We start from the raw sequence: 20,722 nt of genomic DNA, 5'->3' as shown, positions 1-20,722 counted from the left end.
TTCTTGGGGACCAACCACCCTCACAGCACAGGGGGACTTGGAGCCCCAAGTCACCCAGGGGTGACAGGAGCTTAAAGCCCACCAGGTGAAGCATGGGACCCCGCATGGCTTGCAGACGCTACCAGATGGTGGCCGAGAGAAACACAGAGGCCTGTTGAGGCCACCTACAGACGCCCATTACCCTCTTCAGGAAGGGAGGCTGGTCCTTGCAAAGACACTGAGAAGCCCTGCATGGGCATGAGGTCCCGCTGCGGCCACCAGAAGGACCCAAGAGAAGGGACACTTGTGGAGCCCTGAGGTCAGGGACCAGGCCCTGACCTCTGGTGTTTGGGGCCCTCTTCTATTGGGGTGAGTGAGGACAAAGGGCTCAGAAGCCACTGCCAAAGGGTGGCTCTCAGGATCATGCTGGTGTCCCTTAAAGGCTGGCTCTGAAGAACGAGGTGACTCAAGGCCAGAGGGGAAACAGACTGTGACATTTTATATTCCTTTCTGTTGAACACTTCCCAGCACGTGCTGTGAGGGCATCTGCCTCCTACTTGGAGGTGACAAGGGCACTGTTTCCCAGCTGTTGCTTGACCCTGTGGCTTGGTAGCAATGGCTGCCCGAGCCTCAGATGCCCGCGAGCTTCCTGCCACCAGCATGTCCCCAACCACCAGCACAATGGCGACACTGGTGACAGTGATTCTCTTCCCTGCGTCTTTGCTCAGGAGCTGTGGTGTAGCCTCCTGCAGGACCTGCAGTCCACACCAGCAGGTGCACACGGGGACAGAGGGTGGGACTTGTGACTTCCTGCAGTTCTCCACCTTCTGAAAAGAGGGTTGTCTAGTGTCAGCTGAGGCCCGGGGGCAGGGACACTGTCCTAGTGTCAGGACGTCCTCTCCAGAGGGTGGGCGCAGATGTAGGTCCGCTTCTCGAGGATCTCCCTGGACACTTTCTTAATCTGCTCATCCAAGTTCTCTGGAGCATCTGGGAGGGAAGAGAGGGATGGGGTGACCCTTCTGCCCTGTGACAACACAAACAGGGCCGGGGGGGGGGTGTTCTCAACCCCCCACTGTGCAGCTCAGGGGAGGGGGAGACGCTTCGTGCTGAATTAAAAAGGGCTCGTCCCAGTCTCTTTTTTTGGTACTGGGGACTGAACCCAGGGGCCCTTGACCCCTGAGCCACCTCTGCAGCCCTATTTCTATTTTATTGAGAGACAGGGTCTCCCTGAGTTGCTTAGGGCCTTGCTTTGGCTGAGGCTGGCCTCCACCTTGCAATCCTCCTGCCTCAGCCTCCTGAGCGGCTGGGGTGACTGGTGTGGGCCACTGTACTTGGCTTATCCTATTTAAAATGCCCAGACTGTAAGGGGCTAGGAGTGGGGAGAGGATCCTGATCAGGAAATGGCCAAATGGAGGAGAAACCGCTTCATCCACCTTCTGTCACATGTGGCAGCCCTATGGTGAGCCTGGCTAGCCCCCAGCACCAGGAACCACTAGATGTCACTGGCCAATGCCCTTGCCATCGACAACAGACCTGAGCTCGGCACTGATGCCGATCCAGAGCCTGTAGCCAACAGGACCATGAGGGTCGGAGGAGACCCTGAGTGACACGTTCCACGCTGTGGCCCAGAGGGAGGGAGGTGGCCAGGCACTCAGGGCAGCAGGCACCAAGGGGCATCTCCGAGGGTGGAGGTCTGTATAAAGCTATGTCCTCGTGACCTCCTCTGGGCAGGTGCCAGGACAGGGCTGGGCACTGTGGCGGGTGTGTCTCAGCCGGTCTCTAGATGGCAGGAGGCCATGGGGGCAGACCAGGCCTGGAACCCGTCCTGTCCCCACTTACACTTGTCTAGCTGTGACAGGCTGAAGAGGTTCTGGACGTAGGCCTCCGTGCAGAACATGTTGGCCAAGAGGATCTGTGGAGGCCGGGGTCAGAGAGGACAGCTGCTCAGGGCCCTGGAGCTGACCCAGCCCTTGGCCCAGCGGGCCCACAGGCCTGGCTCAGGACTTCAGTGACCCCTAGCCATTCTGTCCCATAGCGCGGGCTCCTCAGCCTCTGAGATGTGCGCTCCCTCTCCCGTGAGGTGGACGGCCACCCCACTGACCATTCTGCCCGTGCCCTGGGCCAGCGCGCACGTGGCATGCAGGTGGACCGGTCACTTTGCCCCTTTCTTCTCTCAGGTAGGGTACCAAAGATGGCACATGGCCGGTTTCCTGGGCGGCAAGGACTGTCCTGTGGCCACAGTATGGCAAACCTGCCCAGCCTCCCGAGTGGCACCCTGGTGCGCCTCAGAACCTCGGCCTCTTCCAGTGACCGCCTACACGCGCCATGGGCCCTAGCTCACCCGGCCCTCCTATCCCAGAAGTCCTTGGTGGGGCTGCATCACCCGGGCCTGGGCTTCCCCAGCCACCAGCTTTATTAAAGTGCAGCAGGACCAAAGGCCTGGCTCACAAGTCCCAGCCCCACGTCTCCCTGCGGCTACCACCTGCGCATGTTCTGTACCCAAGACGAGCTGCTGGACTGTCCAGACTGGCTCGCTGCATGGGGCCAGGGCAGGCTCACCTCGTGGTCGTGGTTCCGGAGTCCGATGCGGATGGAGCGGCTGGCCCAAGACAGCACGGCCACCCTGCCGTACAGGTTGATGAGGACGTTGGCCACCCACTTCAGCACCAGCTGCTCCTCCATGACAGTCTGCGGACGAGGCTCAGCATGGAGACCAGCCACCTGGTCCCCTGGCCCTACCCCCTGGACACACCTCTCTTTTTCTTGGTCCCAGGGATTGAACACAGGGACACTTGACCTCTGAGCCCTGTCCCCAGCCCCTTTTATATTTTATTTAGAGACAGGGTCTCGCTGAGTGCCGCAGTCTGGCTGGGCACAAATGCCGCAGTCTGGCTGGGCACACAATCACGAGCCACCACACAGCTTGTAGATTCAAACAGCAACTCTTTATTCCCGAACTCACACCAGCCGTCTACAATCACGTTCTGGGGAAATCCACGTTCTCTGCCCAAATCCACCTCCACTGGGCTTCTATCTCCCAAAAAATACTGTCTGAATCCCGTGAGAACTCAAGGGGAACTCAGGCAGCAGGATACGCCCTATTCCCAGCAGGAATAATCTTAAACCTTAAACCTGGAACCTAAACCGGGAACGCCCTAAACCCGATTATCTTAAACCGGGAACAACCTAATCCGCCTTGGTCCTTGAGCAAGGTCACCTACATGCAATATCACTGCAAAATGTCAGCAACATGGGGTATGCTGGCAAGGAAATTGTCATACCTACTTGGCTAATGGCTCCCAGCAGCTGAGTTGCTTAGGGCATCGATAAGTTGCTGAAGCTGGCCTCCACCTTGCAATCCTCCTGCCTCAGCCTCCTGAGACGCTGGGATGACAGGCGTGGGCCACCCGCCTGGCCTGGTTTACCCTTCTCTTTGTCCTGTATGCACTTGGGCAGGTGTAAGGCAAGCCCAGGTCCCAGGGCTCGGTGTGCTCAGGTCACCTTCAGGAGCACATGGGGGTTACCCTGTGGACTCAGGCCAGGCAGACAGCCTGTCCCCTCCCCTCATTCCAGGGGGCCTGTCTCCATCTAGAAGGTGCCCTGAGAAAACACACCCAGCAGGCGTTCCCAGGTGCAGGTGAAGCCAGCTGACTGCCCCTGTTCAGAGTGACCAAGGTGTCTGTCCCAGGCATAGTCCCAAAGGTGGCCGCTGGCCACCTGGCTGGCTGTGCCCCTGGCCGGCAGGGCCTGCTCACCTTTTTCCAAACCGAAGCAGCAGATTCTCCAAGGCGCGGCCAAAGTAGTACACGTTCTCCTCGAGTTTGTTGGCACTCTCCTGTGGCCACAGGACAGGGCAAGGCTGGGCGCCCATTCCCCACTGGGCCCAGTCCTGTCCCATGTGACAGCACACAGCCCAGCGCTCCGGGTCCCACGGGGCACCAGCAGGAACCTCCTCCCCTGCAGGAACCCAAAGCCTAGTGCACCCTCCGCATGGGACCCTGTGGCTGGGCGTCCCCACGGTGGATCCACTTGCTGGGCCTACTCACCCCGAGGCTGGGGTGGACCACTCCAAGGTTGCCCGTCAGCCCCAGGTCCACGGTTCAGCCCAGAGAGTCCCGAATCCTCCGGCCAACGGTCTCCATGATGGTGGTCACATTGCCACATTTAAGTTCACTGCAGGGAGTTCAGGGTCCTAGGACTTGAGCCCTGACACTGGCTCCTGCTGGCACCAACAGAACCCCCCACACACCCCAGGGCCCTCTCGCCCACCCCAGCAAGACATGAAGGGCTCCTGGGCCCAGGGTGACTCTGGGCCTGCGGCATCTTCCCCGAGGAGGTCCCACAGCGAAGGAGGCTGCCAAGTGCTATCTGCAGCCTGGACTCGGGCTTCATAGGACTCTAAAGGCTGCCACCTGGGACCAGGGCAAGATGGGGCAGGAGAGGTGACAGCAGAGGAACTGGCCTCTTGCTGGCTTTGAGGACAGACTCTCTCCTCAGTTTCTGAAATGCTGGCCACCCCCGGGGTGGTGACGGGGCTGCCTGTTGGAGGCGGATGGTGCTTGGGGACCGAGGGCTATGTGACCCTAGGGCAGGCCTCTGTCCCCCGACTGGAGGACCGGCCCCGGCCTGGCTTCCTCAGTCCCGCAAGGCTGTCCCAGGACTGGTCAGCCCTTCCCTCTGCTCTCTGCTGGCCAGGCAGGGCCCTAGAAGCCACCATGGGAATGTCACCTACTGGATCCTCGCAGTCAGGATGCGGCCAGTGTGCTGCAGGCCTGTCAGGGCGATGAACATCCAGAGAATCTCGTTGGTACCCTGTGGTCAGCAGGGTGGAGGTCACCAGCTGTGCCAGGAGGTGGCCCAGCAGGGCTCCGGGGTTGGCAGGCCAGGCAGCGCCCACCGCCTCCAGCAGCGGCCTCCACCTCAGTGGCACCCCAAGCAGGGGACAGGAGGCAGGTGCACAGGGAGGTGCCCATGGCAGACAGTTGGCATGACCTCTCGAGGGGACCAGCGCCTCCCCTGGCCAGCCTCGCAGGGTCACCAGACTCCGTGACCAAAATACCCCCACTCTCCCCAGTGCTGGGGGCACAGGAAGAACTGGACACAAGGGACACAAGTCCGCTGGCTCTGGGCTGAGGCCAGACTCCTCAAGGAGGCTGCTGACGGCTGGGTGCCACCTTTGTGCCAGGGTCCCTCCTGGCAGGCACAGCCCTGGCCTGGGGTATCCTTGGCCCTGGCAGAGTCCCTGGATCCTCCCACCCACGACCCTCGACGGCGCCAGACCTCGGTCATCAGAAGGGTCTCCTTTTTTTACCTCAGTTATCACGTCCCCACTGTCCCTGACCCCTTTCCCAAGGCCACCATCTGAGCCAGGCCATGGGGGGAGGTATGGCTGGTGCTTCTAGAAAGATCTCCTTGCTCTCTCGCTCTCTCCACCACCCGGGCTCACCCTGAAGGTCCTGGGTGGGCCTGGCACGTTCTATTTCCCTGTTTCTTGGCCCAAACTGCCCCTCTCTAACCCTCATAAGGCCACCTTGTCCCCAAGGGCCAAGGGTACCTGCTTCACAGGACCCAGCTCGCCGGGAGGACATGTCTTGCACTGCACGGGGACCACGCACCCACCTCGGGCATCCGGGGGCACCAAGGTTGACTCTGGCCTGGCCCTGTCTGGTGGTCACTAAGCTGACCCTAGAGCTGGGACCGGAGCCCAGGTCTCCACAAAGTGTCTGTCCCACACCGTGTGTTGGAGGGAGCTTGGCGAAGACCCACAAAGAGGTCCCAAGGGACCCTGGGCTCAGGCCTGAGCCAGCTGCTCGGCCTCCCCCAGCCTCTACCCTGGGCCATGAGGAGCTAGGAGGTTCCACAGGAGGCCGCAGCCTGTCCTGGGCCCTGTGGCTGTGGCTGGGCCCTCGGTAGCACTTCCCAGGTCCAAGGAGGCAGCAAGGGGGTAGGGGGTGCAAGCAGGGCTCCCGGGGACACAGCTGGACGGGTCTCACCTCGAAGATGAGGAGGATGCGGGTGTCACGCAGAATGCACTCATAGGGGTAGTCCTTCATGTACCCCAAGCCCCCCAGGATCTGCAGCACCTTGCTGACGCATTGCCAGGCACTCTCGGAGCTGAACACCTGCCACAGACCAGGGTGAGATCAGCACAGGGGCTCTTGGGGCCAAGTCCCTTCACGAGGACGTGGGCCTGGAGGAGCTGTGGCTGGGGAGGGCTGGGAGGCTCTGTTGGCAGAACTGGGACTTGAGGACGAGACTAACCCCAGGAAGAAGTCGCCAGGTGACCATAGGCAAGGCTTTCGGCAAGTCCTGGGACACAGTGACCAGCTCCCTCTAGGACCTCCCATGCCTCTACAGCCTTCCTCCACCCCTTCCCCTCCTGGGCTTTCAAGAACCACACAGGGCCGGGTTCTGGGTCACACGCCTATAATCTCAGCACTCAGGAGGCTGAGGCAGGAGGATCGCAAGGTGGAGGCCAGCCTCAGACACTTAGTGAGGCCCTAAGCAACACAGCGAGACCCTGTCTCTAAATAAAATAGAAAAAGGGCTGGGGACGGGGCTCAGTGGGTTCAATCCCCAGGACCCCCCCCTACACCCTAAAGAAGAGCTCAATTAATTCCAGAGACCAGGGCCTTGTACCTGCTGGGCCACCCACCCAGCCTGCCTGCCATCCGCCATCTTGTTTATTATAGCTAAAAATGACACTCTCCAAACAAAAGCATCGTGAAACTCTGGGATCTACCTTATCGAACATTCCAGAAAAAACATTCTGATACCACCAAGAAGCCCATGAGCTCAAAATAAAAGACGCCCTTCTCAGGAGAGCCCGGCTGCTGTTTTATGTACCCTCACGTGAGGTCATGACGGCTGTGCTGGCTCCTGTGGCTCCAGGCCACCAAGGGCCAGGCAGAGGTCAGCACCCTGGGACACTGTTTGCTGCAGCTCCAGCCGCACCCTAGGGCCTCCCTCCTTACCCCTGGAGAGCTTCCCACAGGGCCACAGCATCAGGGCTGGACCAAGGACGAGCTGACCTGTAGACTACAGAGAGACTGGAAGTGGGGGCGACACTGTGGGGTGCAGAGAAGGGGCCGCCCTCGGTAGCTCTCGTGCCAGCTCTGGGACGTGACAGGGTTACCTTCACCATGGCTGCCTCCACGGAGCAGTCAGGTAGCTCGGGCTGGTTGAGCATGCCCACCGTGAGGTAGGCCATGCTTTCCATGACGTAAGCCTTCTGAGCCACCAGGGCGAATTCTCCTGGAATGTTCAGAAAGACACAATCAGGAAGCAATCTGAGGGTGGGCTGGGGCGCAGGGTGCTGGCCTAGCATGTGCAAGGCCCTGGGTTCCATCCCCAGCACCACAAAAAAAAAAAAAAAAAAAATGCCATCTGAGCTAGGTGCACTGGTGCGCACCTGTCATCCCAGTAGCTTGGGAGGCTGGGGCAGGAGGATCGCAAGGTGGAGGCCAGCCTCAGCCACTTAGCAAGGCCCTAAGCAACTCAGTGACACCCTGTCTCTAAATAAAATAGAAAAAAAGCTGGGGACAGGGCTCCATGATGAAAAAGGGTTCAATCCCTGGTTAAACTCACAAAGAAGGTGGTCAGGCCAGAGGCCCTGCTGCCCAGGAGAGCCACGCCCAGGCGTGTGCATCAATGGGACTTCTGTCCAATGAGGCCTCACCCCGTCTTCTCTCCAAATCACCCACAAGACACTGCAGTACGGAGACAGCAATGGGACACACTTTCTACACCCACCAGGTGAAACCACAGCCCCTGGTACCTGAATCAATCCAAATTCACTAAGACGCTTGTTGAACTGCTTCCGTGTACAGGCGTAGTCAGCGGTCAGTTCTGAGAAGAGGTGTGAAAAAGAAGCAGAGCATTCCTGAGTAGCCAAAAATGATTCCCAAAGGTCACTGCTGTCACCTTCCAATAGGTGACAATAGTTCCCAGCAGGAACTAGCAGAGAAGTGTGGGCTGCCAGATGCCCTGGCCCACGCCCGTCACCCCAGCCGCTCAGGAGGCTGAGGCAGGAGGATCGTAAGGTGGAGGCCAGCCTCAGCCACTTAGCAAGGCCCTAAGCAACTCAGTGACACCCTGTCTCTAAATAAAATAGAAAAAAAGCTGGGGACAGGGCTCCATGATGAAAAAGGGTTCAATCCCTGGTTAAACTCACAAAGAAGGTGGTCAGGCCAGAGGCCCTGCTGCCCAGGAGAGCCACGCCCAGGCGTGTGCATCAATGGGACTTCTGTCCAATGAGGCCTCACCCCGTCTTCTCTCCAAATCACCCACAAGACACTGCAGTACGGAGACAGCAATGGGACACACTTTCTACACCCACCAGGTGAAACCACAGCCCCTGGTACCTGAATCAATCCAAATTCACTAAGACGCTTGTTGAACTGCTTCCGTGTACAGGCGTAGTCAGCGGTCAGTTCTGAGAAGAGGTGTGAAAAAGAAGCAGAGCATTCCTGAGTAGCCAAAAATGATTCCCAAAGGTCACTGCTGTCACCTTCCAATAGGTGACAATAGTTCCCAGCAGGAACTAGCAGAGAAGTGTGGGCTGCCAGATGCCCTGGCCCACGCCCGTCACCCCAGCCGCTCAGGAGGCTGAGGCAGGAGGATCGTAAGGTGGAGGCCAGCCTCAGCTACATAGTGAGGCCCTGAGCAACTCAGCAAGACCCTGGCTCTAAATAAGATATAAAAAGGGCTGGGGATGGGGCTCAGAGGTTGAGTGACCCTGGGTTCCATCCCTGGCACCCCCCCACACCAAAAAATAAATAATAAAAGAATCAAATTGGCTGACACCAGATGCCCCAAAAGTCAGAGCCCCACTTCCAGCATCTGGGTCAGAGGCAGGAGACTGCTCCTCCTGGGTCAGTAGACAGTGGGCACAGGGGACCAACATGGGTTTTAGTCCTGGCACTGCTCATGTAGGAGCCTGGCCAGGCCCCACCCAACTCTGCCTCCCCCGAGTGGCTGTGATGAGGTAACCAGGGGGTAGGCAGGGGGTGCCCAGCCAAAGCCAGGTCCACTGAGCACCCCACTCTGTGGGAGGGGCCCACTGCCACCACAGGTGCTTGTGACTAAAGCAAGAGAGCCTGGCTTGAAACCTAGGCCTGGGCCCAAGGGGTGTGGCTGTGAATAGGGGGGTTCTAGGGACAGTGGAGTGACAAGCCAGCTCCCAGCCAGACAGCCCCGCCCAAAGCCTGTTCTCTGAAAGCTCCCACTGAGCCGGGCTTAGGGCCCCTATCTGTGTCCCAGTGACTCAGGAGGCTGAGGCAGGAGGATGGCAGGTTTGAGCCCAGCCTCAGCCACTGAGTGAGGCCCTGTCTCGAGTCCCCTGATGCTCCAGGGGTATGTGGAGGCCTGCCCGGGCAAGGTGGTCTCCAGGTGTCCATGTAGGGACAGACTCACGGGCCCAGGCAGGTCGCTGGCCAACAGAAGAAGAGGGACACGGGGAACGCGGAGGCTCCTAGGCCAGAGTGGGGACAGCAGGGCCAGACAGTGCCACCAAGGGTCCCGGCCCTGACTTACCTACCAATCAGTTTCTTGAGCATCCCGGCCACCATGCTGCCCATGCTGAAGCGCCCGCTGTTGAGGATGTTCATGGCCACCTGGTGGGAGCAGGCAGTGAGGGAGGAGGGGACAGACCACTCCCACCTGTTTCCCAAAGAGGGTTCTTCTTTTTATGGGGAGGGGCCCCCGACCCCTGAGCCCCGTCCCCAGCCCGATTTTGTACTTTATTTAGAGACAGGGTCTCGCTGAGTTGCTGAAGGTCTCATTTTTGCTGAGGCTGGCCTCCACCTTGAGATCCTCCTGCCTCAGCCTCCCGAATAGCTGGGATGACAGGCTGTGCCACCGTGCCTGGCCCCAGCACTATGATTTAAAAACAAAAGTTGCCATGGCGATTGGTGAAAAACGATTGCTTTAATATGCAGAGGAAAAGAGACTTCTAACATTTTTCTGGGTTACTAGTGTGCTTGCTGCCCTCAGCCTGAACATGAAACGGAATGGCACACTCCAGTGAATCCAGAGGTCTCAGTGTGACCGAAGGCCAGGTGACGTGAGCGGCTGCTGGGAGGGCTCTTTCCTCTTGGGTGGTCAAAAGGTTATATCAATAGAAGCAGCAGCCAAGTGACACGGAGGGGCTGTTCAAAAACGGACTGAAGAACGTAGCTGTAAACATAGGAGGAGGCCAGGGCGGGGGCACACCAGCAGCTCAGGAGGCTGAGGCAGGAGGATCGCAAGGTGGAGGCCAGCCTCAGCGACTTAACAAGCCCCTAAGCAACTCAGCGAGACCCTATCTCTAAATAAAAAGTTCTGAGGACGGGGCTCAGGGGTCGAGGGCTCCTGAGTTCAATCCCTGGTACCCTTCCCCCAAAAAATGAAAATAAAAAAATAAAAATAAGGACAGTCTTATCAGGAATGTGACAACATCAGAGTGTGGAAACACTGTGCAGCACAAGGGTCCCATGCACATACCCAAAAAAAAAGATTGTCATGACTCACTGATGAGTGGAATACACAGGCTGTAATATGCGACACACAAACTACGTAAGTGACATGCACAACTTCAAGATCTAGAACGCAACGACACTGTGAAGGCAGGCAACTCTGGGAGTGGGCATCCCAGGCTTTCACCCGGGCTGTGTGAGTGACCACCCGCACTGCCATCTTTCTCGTCTCTGTCCTGTGATCCCTGAGCACACTCCTCTGTCAGGAACCTGATTCTCATAACAGCAGGCAGTGAGTGCAGGGGGCTGGGGTAGAGCTAAGTGGTAGAGCCTGCTTAGGTGAGGCCCTGGGCTCAGGCCCCAGCACCTTGAATAGAATTGGGTGGAATGGAAAAGAAAAGGGCAAAGGATTTGAAGAGATATTTCTTCAAAGACTAGCTACAGATAAAGAAAGTGTGGTCCAGATACACAGTGGAATATTACGCAGCCTTAAAGAAGAATGAAATGGTGGCATTTTCTGGAAAATGGATGGACCTGGAGACTATCTTGCTGAGCAAAATAAGCCAATCCCCCCAAAAACAGGGGTGAAAGTTTCCTCTGATATGTGGTTGCTGATTCACAATAAGGTGGGGGCATTAGGGAAGAAGAGAGGTGCTCTGGGTCAGGTGGAGGGGAGTGAAGGGAGGGGAGGGGATCTGGGGGTAGAAAGGAGAGCAGAATGAATTGGACATCGTCACCTTCTGTGGCTACATGACTACACGACCAATGTGAGCCTACATCATGGACACCCAGAGGAATGAGACATCATGCTCCATTTACCTGCTGTCACGGGTCACTAATTTTTAGAACAGAAATGAGAAGACCACATAAAGACCGCGGAAAGACGCTGAGCAGAACTGGTCATGAAGACAATGAAAACTTAACCCCACTGAGATCCCACTCGACACCCACAGGATGGGTCTTCATTATTGGATTGGCATCAGCAACAAGGACCCAGCTTTTGACAACAATCCCAGCAGCTTAGGAGGCTGAGGCAGGAGGATCCCAAGTTGGAGGCCAGCCTCAGCAAAAGCGAGGCCCTGAGCAACTCAGCGAGACCCTGTCTCTCGATAAAATACAGAATAGAGTTGGGATGGGGCTCAGGGGTCGGGGGCCCCTGGATTCAATCCCTGGGACCCCTCAAAAAAACACCCCCTACTGTGTGATTCCACTTCTAGGAAACATTCAGAACTGACAGATGCCCTGAAGCGCACAGTCAAGAGGTAGTTCCCAGGGCACAGGGGAAAGGTGGGGCCCAAGACATGGCATCACTCTGGGTGACATCACTCTGGTGTCCTGCAGTCAGAGGGGACGGCTGCGCAGCGTTGTGAGTACGCTGAAGACAACAGACATGTGTGTCTTACGGTGGCCAATTTGAGGTCATGGGAACTGTTTCTTAATAAAAGAAGAAATCCAAACACTCGGGGCTGGAACTCCAGATTAAGGGCTGTGTGTTAACTTTTCTGGAGCCCAGTGGGGACAGGAGTCACTTCCCTTTCTCAGGATAAGGGAGGCCTTATGAGGAAGGAAGTCCAGGGCTAAGCAAAGACTCCTTTATCTGGGTTTGACTGGTCACCCATTTTTTTTTTTTTTTTTGGTCCCAGCGATTGAACCCAGGGTCACTTAACCCCTGAACCCTGTCCCCAGCCCTTTTTATATTCTATTTAGAGACAGGGTCTCACTGAGTTGCTTAGGGCCTCACTAAGTGGCTGAGGCCGGCCTCCACCTTGCGATCCTCCTGCCTCAGTCTCCTGAGCTGCTGGGACGACAGATGTGCGCCACCGTGCCCTGGTTGATTCATGTTGCTGACATGCCAGAGAGTCACACCCAGCCACAGGTCAAGCATAGTCCGGTCTGCTAGGAGCAGGGACAGATAGAAAGTGGGACCACCCCGTGGGGCTCAGCCAGCTACTCACCTTAAAGCCACCTCCAACTTCTCCAAGGACATTTTCCACGGGGACTTTGGTGTTTTCAAAATGGACCTCACAAGCTGAAATATGAAATGTAAGACTTTAGCAGACAAATGCAAACCTCTGTCCCCTGGACCCCAGGCATGTGGTGCACTCATTCTGTTATGGTCTGGATCAATCAACACAATTGATAAGTTATTGATTATAGATTAAAAACTATGGATTAGTAAAATAGTACGTAGAGCCATAGTGACTCCATCTTTGTTTTTAAGAATTATTAAAAATTTGTGGCTGGAGTTGTGGCTCAGTGGCAGAGAGCTTGCCTACATGCAGGGGGCACTGGGTTCGATCCTCAGCACCACATAAATGTCAAATGAAGTTATTGTGTCCACCTAAAACTAAGAAACAAACATTTAAAAATATTTTTGTTTTTCTGTGCTTCATCCATCTGCAAGCGTACTTGGACCCAGGATGTGGGGTCCGACTTGCTGTGCTCACTGCTTTTCTGAGCCCTTGAACCCTGGACCCTGGACAACAATCCCAGTGGATCAGGAGGCTGAGGCAGGAGAATCCCAAGTTGGAGGCCAGCCTCAGCAACTCAGCAAGGCCCTAAGCTACTCGGTGAGACCCTGTCTCTAAATAAAATACAAATTCCATGCAATTCGCAGACTCCATAGGATGTGGTTTTCTTCCTTGAATACTGGACCACAGACAGCCTGGCGCGCTTCTGGGAGAGGCCGCTGTGCGTGGCAGAAGTGTCCCTGGCCGGGCAATAAGCTCTCTAACTCGTTTTGGATTCGGGTGTCCCCTGAGCGGTGTCCCTGTGCCATTCAGCACATGCAGGGACAGGACAGGGCAGAGCTCCTGTCTTGGTGGAGCTCAGGTGTTGGTCAGGGAGATGAAACTAGAAACTGCTGGCCCCCGTGGGCAGGACACTGGCTCCCTGATGTCACCTGTGCCACCGGCCTTCTCTCGTGGGCCCTGCTCAATAGCAGCATCACCAACCCCCTAACATTTGCGGACATGGGGTCCCCGCAGAGCTGGCCCCAGGCAGCCCAACCTCCTTCCTTCCAGGCTGTCTTTAGAGAGAGAAGGTGGCGGAGGGGACTGGGCGGTGGCTCAGGGGCAGAGCAATTGCCCAGCGTGTGTGAGGCACTGGGGTCGATTCTCAGCACCACACAGAAACAAATAAATAAAGGTCCATCGATAACTAATAAAGATCTTTAAAAAAATTCTTAACTGGTGCTTTATAATTATACTTCACACTGGGACTCTCTGTGCCACAGTTGTACATGCGCGTGACATAATTTGCTTCATCTAGGACCTTCCCTCTCCTCCTCCTCCTCCCTCCCCTGATCCACTTGCTCTACTTGATGGATCTCCCTTCTATTATTATTATTATCATTATTTAAGTTACTGCATCATCCATTACATACATAAAACCAGGACTCAGGCTGGGTGCAGTGGCCCACGCCTGTCATCCCAGCAGCTCAGGAGGCCGAGGCAGGAGGATCGCAAGGTGGAGGCCAGCCTCAGCAACTTAGCGAGGCCCTGTCTCTAAATAGTTTTAAAAAGGGCTGGGGACAGGGCTCTGTGGTCAAACTCCCCTGGTGAGCCTCACTGGGCCCTTCATCCCTCTCCAGCTTCCACAGGGGAGAACAAAACAGCACCCTCCGACTTCCTGAGCCCAAAGCCAAGGTCTAGAGGAGCTGAGGCCGAGAGCAGCCCCTTCCTCCACCACCCGGTTCTGCACCACCGGTTCCTGGCCCCACAGCGACTGTGCGGAGGGCTCCGGTGGAGCTCAGGCTCCCTGGGCCCCAGGCAGGGAGATGCTGTGCGGGCTTCTGCCACCTGGAAGGCAGGGTCCCCACAGAGGTGGGCCCAGGAGTGCCCGTGGGAGCATGCGGTCCCCTCCAGGAGGCACACCGAGACCTCAACTAGAAGGGGCAGGAGGACCCCAGGATGGGTGGATGGATGCAGGCCAGAGAAGGTTCCCTGCCTCCAGTGAATGGCGCTCAGCAGGGCCAACAGGTAGGCCTGGGAGGGCAGGAGGGGACGCGAGAGGACAGAGGGTCCAGCAAGGAATGAGGGGGTGGCTTGTCCTAGGATTTTACCTACGACATTTTTTTTTTCTTTTTGGTACCAGAGATTGAACCCAGGAGTCCTTGACCCCTGAGCCCTGTCCCCAGCCCCATTTTGTATTTTATTTAGAGACAGGGTCTCCCTGAGCTGCTCAGGGCCTCACTGTTGCTGAGGCTGGCCTCCACCTTGCGATCCTCCTGCCTCAGCCTCCCGAGCCTCTCGGATGACAGGTGTGCACCATCGCACTGGCTTTCTCAGGACACTGGCTGTCGGCCTTTGTGGTTTCTGTTCCTCTGATGGCCTTATCCCTCTGGAAGCCACCAAAGCTTAACACACAGAGCGGTGCCCAGCCAGTGACTGCAGAATAAATGAGTAATTTCCAGGAGCTCACCTATCACCAGGGAAGTCTTCAATGGCCTTTCTTCCAACAATGTTGACTTCATGCCCAAACTATTTATTTGTGACTGGGAACTGAACCCAGGGAGTACTTCATGACCAAGCTGCACCCAAAGTCCTTTTTATTTTGAGACAGAGTCTTGCTAAGTTGCTGAGAGTTAAAAGTTGTGATCCTCCTGCCTCAGCCTCTTAACTCAGGTATGTGCCTCCTTGCCTGGCTACGTAAGGATTTAAATCTTATTTACCTGGATATTTGGACAGAACAGAGGGCCAGACACACACTGTCACATTCATACACACATATAGACACCCACACAACTTACTGTTGGAGCCCCGAATGCCTAATTGATCCTCCGGTTTCCCATTAGTGACTCCACCAAAGTCCCTTTCCACTATGAAAGCTGTCATCTTGTCTTTTACTGAGCCATCGGAACTGACCACCTCAGTCTTGCAAACACAGTGAAAATGTTGGCCAGTCCCCCGTTGGTGATCCAGACCTGAGGACAGAGAGCAAGGGGTCCTCAGAGACTCCTCTTGGCTCTACCACCACCTGTGAGGCCCCAACCGAGGAACTTATTTTCATCTTTTTTTTTTTTGCACCAGGGATTGAACCCAGGGGTGCTTGACCCCTGAGCCCTGTCCCCAGCCTTTTTTATATTTTATTTAGAGACAGGTTCTCACTGAGTTGCTGAAGGTCTCATTTTTGCTGAGGCTGGCCTCCACCTTGCGATCCTCCTGCCTCAGTCTCCACCTTGCGATCCTCCTGCCTCAGCCTCCTGAGCTGCTGGGATGACAGGCGTGTGCTTTACTTTGACCTTGATTCAAGAGGCATGAGCTAATTTGGGAAATCTGAATGGTGACTAGATAGTAAGAAAACAAAAACGGTATCCCAGCTCTCTGTCTCTTAGGGGTCCGTGTTTGAACTGTGACAGATGCAGTCAAGAGGCCATCTTGATGGAAGAGACCCAGCCAGCTGTGAATGGGTACCTGATGGCCTCTGCTCAGTCAAGGACGGGCACCGTCCCAGACCTACGGATGCATGAAATTCTATGCAACTAAGACTTCTGGCTCCAGGTGCAGCTGGTACTCCAACATCAGGGACACTGTGGCCAGGCCTGGCTCTGTCACCAGAGGGACAGAGGACCTGTGCAAGCCACTTGAGGACTGAGCACTGCTCCTGAAAAAGGAGGAGCATCCACCTGCTGGGTAGTCACCAGAGGGTCACAGACCTGGGCATAGGAAGAGGCCCAGCAGTGGCAGTGAAGGTGGCCACCGAGACCTGACAGGGAGGGGTGGTGAGGCTGTACCTTGGAGCCATTGAGAACGTAGTGTTTCTTGTCTTCACTTAGCATGGCCCTGGTCTGGATGGAGGTGGTGTCACTCCCGCTGCAGAGACAGAGAGACGTGGGTGAGACGTGGGGAGAAGAACCCTGGGAATACACCAGAGTCAGCCGAGAGCCTGGAAATGGAGGGTCTTAGGAGTTAAGTCCACAGGAGGCGACACAGCCTCTAAACACAGGGTCAGACGATATACGGGGTCAGCTTGGCAAGGTACAGCTTATCCCACCCCCACGCTGCTGCTGCGACATGAAAGTGCCTCTCAATATAGGCTATAAGCACATGGCACATTCCCGTAAAATTTTCTTTCAAGCTGGGTGCTGTGGTGCACACCTGTCATCCCAGCAGCTCGGGAGGCTGAGGCAGGAGGATCGCAAGGTGGAGGCCAGCCTCAGCAAGTCAGACAGGCCCTGAGCAACTCAGCAAGATCCTGTCTCTGGATGACCATTCCAGGTTCCCCTGTGAAGGGAGGCAGCATTAGGCGTGACCCAGTCACAAGACCTCAACTTGAGTCCTACCCAGCCCTGTCCCCATCTAGCTGTGTGATGCCCCCCACGGAGCCTCCAGCTCCTAATCTGAAGATGGAGACCCACCGTGCACGCCCCGCGTGTTCTGAAAGGTGCCTGGATGCCCGTATGTGTCCCGAGGGCCAAGGGGGCTGTCAGTAACAAACACCAGGGTGACAGAAGCTGGAGGGTACTTATCTTGTTGGGAAACAGAAATTAGGCAGAGATAAGAGAAGTGGCCAGAGAGCAGCTTCAAGTCTCTACGAGGCCTCAGGTGGGGACGGAATGAGGCCAGCCACTCCTGATAACAGCCCTCTGTCCCAGGGAGCCCTGGACATGGCCCGTGGCTGTGGGAGTCGGCTCAGGGGAGGGCGGACCTGGCAGGCTCAGTGAGGCAGAAGGCGGCGATGTGCTCCCCTGACGCCAGTCTGGGCAGGTACTTGGCCTTCTGTTCTTCGGTGCCAACCAAGATGATTCAAAGAAACGCACAGGCATTTTTTATTTGTTTCTTTTGGCCACAAAGGGCGGCAGAGTGCATTCTGGGACATATCACACCTACACGGGGGTGTGACTTCCCATTCCTGTGGCTGGACCTGCTGTGGGGTGCCCCTGGTCGTGTGTTCCTATGTGAACATGGGAAAGTGACATCCATTCATTCCCGTCTCTCCCAGTCCCCTCCCCTCCCTTCCCTCTACTCCCCTGCATCTCATCTAGTGAACTGCTGTCCCCCCTCTTATTGTGGGTCAGCGTCCCCATATCAGAGAGGACACTGAGCCTTTGCTTTTTGGGACTGGCTTATTTCACTCAGCATGATCGTCTCCAGCTCCATCCATTTACCAGCAAATGCCATCATTTCATCCTTCTTTAAGGCTGCGTAATATTCCACTGGGTATATAGACCACAGTTTCTTTATCTATTCATCTGTTGAAGGACACCTCAGCTGGTCTCTAAGTCTCCAGACTGCTTTCCATAGTGGTGACACCACTGGCACTCCCAGCACGGTGTGCGTGAACCTTTCCCCCATATCTTTGCTAACATTATATCACTTGTGTTCCTGACAATCGCCATCCACAGGCTTGTCTTGGCTGTGAAGAGCCGAGAGTGAGTCCTGATGTCCCTCGTGAGGACGATGCTGACGTCCTGCCAGAAAGGACAGCAGGCGCCCAGAGCTGATGGCCGTAGGTGGGGGCCAGCTGCCGAGAGGCCCCCTCCTGCACCTGCCCCAGGGCAGTGCTTAGGTGGGATCTTCATCCAGACCCTTCCTCTGCATGGCAGGGCGCCCAGGGCCTGGACTGTCCTCCTCTGAGTCCCCACTTTGTGATATCCAAGTGGAGGGCTGCCCCCTCCTAGTAGGTGCTCTGGATAATGGGAGCTGAAGACGTGGGAGGGTTGGGACCATGCGCAGCCAGTGTCCCCAGGGTCCCCTGCTCTCTGGGGAGGGCAGCTGGGCCTGTGTCTCTTCCCCGATGTCTACACGGAGCACAGGGAACCCTCATGTGATTGCCACTGAGACTTGTGTGTCCCTGGGCCTGGCCCAGTGGGGTAAGAAGTCAGGTGCACACACAGCGGGGGACAGCCCAGGGAGCCCGCTCCTGGCCCACAGAACATTCCACCTCGTTCTCAAAGAAGGTGTCAGAGCCAGGCAGGCAGGACAAGTGTTTAGTATGAAGGGATGGCATGAGCAAAGGGCCACTGATACATGGGCCAAGGAGAGGCCACACGTATGGTGACCATGAGTCCCGAGAATGGCTAGAGCAAGTGGTGTGGAGGTGGACTCACCCTCCAGGACCTCGATGTATCAGGCCCAATGCCCTGCTCACAGGGGCGACCATGACCCTGCACCCTGTCCCCTTCAGAGAGCCCCAGGGAGAAACCCCAGCATCTGACCTTGAGGCCTATGGCTTGGTGTGCTGCTATGGTCACAGTGATGGATCTGTCTAGGCTGATGATCTCTCCTAGACAAGCGTACATGGTGTTGGAGAGGTCCAGGCCACCTAGGAGGGAGGGAACCGTGTTAGTCACAGTTCAGCCGACCTCCTCCCATTAAGGCAAAAGGTTTCACTGCCTTTTACTTCTTTTGAATTACGTAAGTAAAACTGGATCACCATTAAAAAATGGGTACGAGGGCACATTTCTGCAATTCCAGAGGCCCAGGAGGCTGAGGCAGGAGGATCACAAGGTGGAGGCCAGCCTCAGCAACTTAGTGAGGCCCTAAGCAACTCAGCGAGACCCTGTCTCTAAATAAAATATAAAAAAGGCTGGGGCTGGGGCTCCGTGGGAGGGCACTTGCCTAGCAGGTATGAGGCACTGGATTCAATCCTTAGCACCAGGTAAAAATAAATAAATAAAATCAAGTTATACTGCTGAATGCTGATCTGGCTTCAACTTTCACCTTGGTTAGTCTTAGCATGGACCAGCTCTAGGTTAGGGACCAAGAGGAAATTATGGTACAGATTTGACAGCCCCTGTCCTCTGCTGCAGGAAGTAAGGTCTCCCTAGAGACCAGGCAGGGAAGAGAACAGAAAGAGACACTTCCGTGGATTTCTGTGGAAAGTCTAACTCGTGAAACACACTCAACAGTGCATCTCCAAAGGACCCACTGCAGCCCGGAAATGTGCCTGACCCTTAAAGCACCACCGAGCCCTGTCTCGCCCACACCTGCAGAGCCTCCATTAATGGCTGGTGGAGGCCGCCCCAGCAAGGCCCGGGGACAGGCAGGGCAAAGGACCAGGGCCACCATTTGGTCTAGGTGGTGTATCTTCAGAACAGCAGCCTCTCTGGGAAATGCAGAGTGACCCTGAAGAGCCACACCAACCGGGGAGGCTCCTCCACTTACCATATTCTTCGGGGACCTGCATTCCAAAGAGACCCAGGCTTTTCAACTTTTCCAGGGTGTCGTCTGGGATTTTCCCCTCCCGGTCAATTTTCTGAGAATCCACTGAGAAAAGAAAACATCTTGATGAAACAAAATATGAGCAAGCCATCTTCATGCAGAGAAAGGGACTCAGAATGGTTTTGGCAGAGCATCCAACCCCAGTGCCAGCAGTTTCTCGAAACTTCTAGAAGGATTCTCGAAAATTCTCAAAACTGTCTAGTGATGGTCACATCGAATCACTGACTTGATTTGATGTAGTTTGTAGAATTGTGGTTTAAAGCCACCAGGGCTAGGTGGCTGTCTGCTGACCTGGTCACTGGTCGCCTGGTGCCTTAGCCATGTGAGATGGTGGTCAACTCCATGCTTATGAGATGCAGATGCCTGCACATGCTTGACTCGACTGTCCAGGCGATGGGGAGGCACACAACTCTTGGTGTATGGCTGCAACACTAGGCCAATCCCCCCATCCAGGCAGTGACCAGGGCTCCCTTCACCCCAATGTCCAAAAGCCTCCACGGTGTCACCACAGTCTGTAGGCTGAGCCCCAGCCCCAGCCCTTTTTATATTTTATTTAGAGACAGGGTCTCGCTGAATTGCTTAGGGTAAGCTGAGGTTGGCCTCCAATTAGCAATCCTCCTGCCTCAGCCTCCAGTCTGATCAGCAGTGATTCATCCATCCCCCATCAACACGCACACCCACGAGGGCAAAAGGGAACAGTCTCTAGCACGGGATTAGAAAGTATGTCCTTCCTGTGTGTTATGGTAATGCTTTTGTGTGTGTGTGTGTGTGTCGGGGGGTTACTGGGGATCGATCTCAGGGACACTCAAACCCTGAGCCCTGTCCCCAGCCCTATTTTGTATTTAACTTAGAGACAGGGTCTCCCTGAGTTGCTTAGGGCCTCGCTATTGCTGAGGCTGGCTTTGAACCAATCCTCCTGCCTCAGCCTCCCCAGCCACTAGGATGACAGGCGTGTGCCACAATACCTGGCCCATCAAGAACCCTTTTTAAAAAATTTTTTAGTTGTCAATGAACTTTATTTTTATGTGGTGCTGAGAATCGAACCCAGTGCCTTACACATGCTAGGCAAGTGCTCTACCACTGAGCCACAGCCCCAGCCCCCCATCCAGAATTTTTGGCACAAAT

General features: G+C 55.9%; 1 protein-coding gene across 1 annotated transcript in view; it reads right to left on the bottom strand.

The window, feature by feature from the left end:
* Positions 1 to 452: 452 nt before the first annotated feature.
* The window catches only part of LOC107161011 (complex I assembly factor ACAD9, mitochondrial-like), a 31,479-nt gene continuing 11,209 nt past the window's right edge, over positions 453 to 20,722 (bottom strand). The window contains 18 exon segments of the mRNA XM_048786295.1: positions 453 to 966; positions 1,819 to 1,891; positions 2,539 to 2,667; positions 3,731 to 3,814; positions 4,026 to 4,152; positions 4,712 to 4,791; positions 5,973 to 6,101; positions 7,115 to 7,233; positions 7,732 to 7,827; positions 8,318 to 8,413; positions 9,518 to 9,593; positions 12,389 to 12,462; positions 15,184 to 15,312; positions 15,315 to 15,357; positions 16,168 to 16,246; positions 17,082 to 17,181; positions 18,591 to 18,698; positions 19,541 to 19,642. Coding sequence (XP_048642252.1) covers positions 866 to 966; positions 1,819 to 1,891; positions 2,539 to 2,667; positions 3,731 to 3,814; positions 4,026 to 4,152; positions 4,712 to 4,791; positions 5,973 to 6,101; positions 7,115 to 7,233; positions 7,732 to 7,827; positions 8,318 to 8,413; positions 9,518 to 9,593; positions 12,389 to 12,462; positions 15,184 to 15,312; positions 15,315 to 15,357; positions 16,168 to 16,246; positions 17,082 to 17,181; positions 18,591 to 18,698; positions 19,541 to 19,642 — 1,745 coding nt within the window. The 3' untranslated portion in view covers positions 453 to 865.

Source organism: Marmota marmota, unplaced genomic scaffold (genome assembly GCF_001458135.2).
Source record: "Marmota marmota marmota unplaced genomic scaffold, marMar, whole genome shotgun sequence".
In the NCBI taxonomy this organism is placed as follows: domain Eukaryota; kingdom Metazoa; phylum Chordata; class Mammalia; order Rodentia; family Sciuridae; genus Marmota; species Marmota marmota.
Note: the sequence above shows the minus strand (reverse complement) of the source record. Positions and strands in the feature narration are given on the sequence as shown.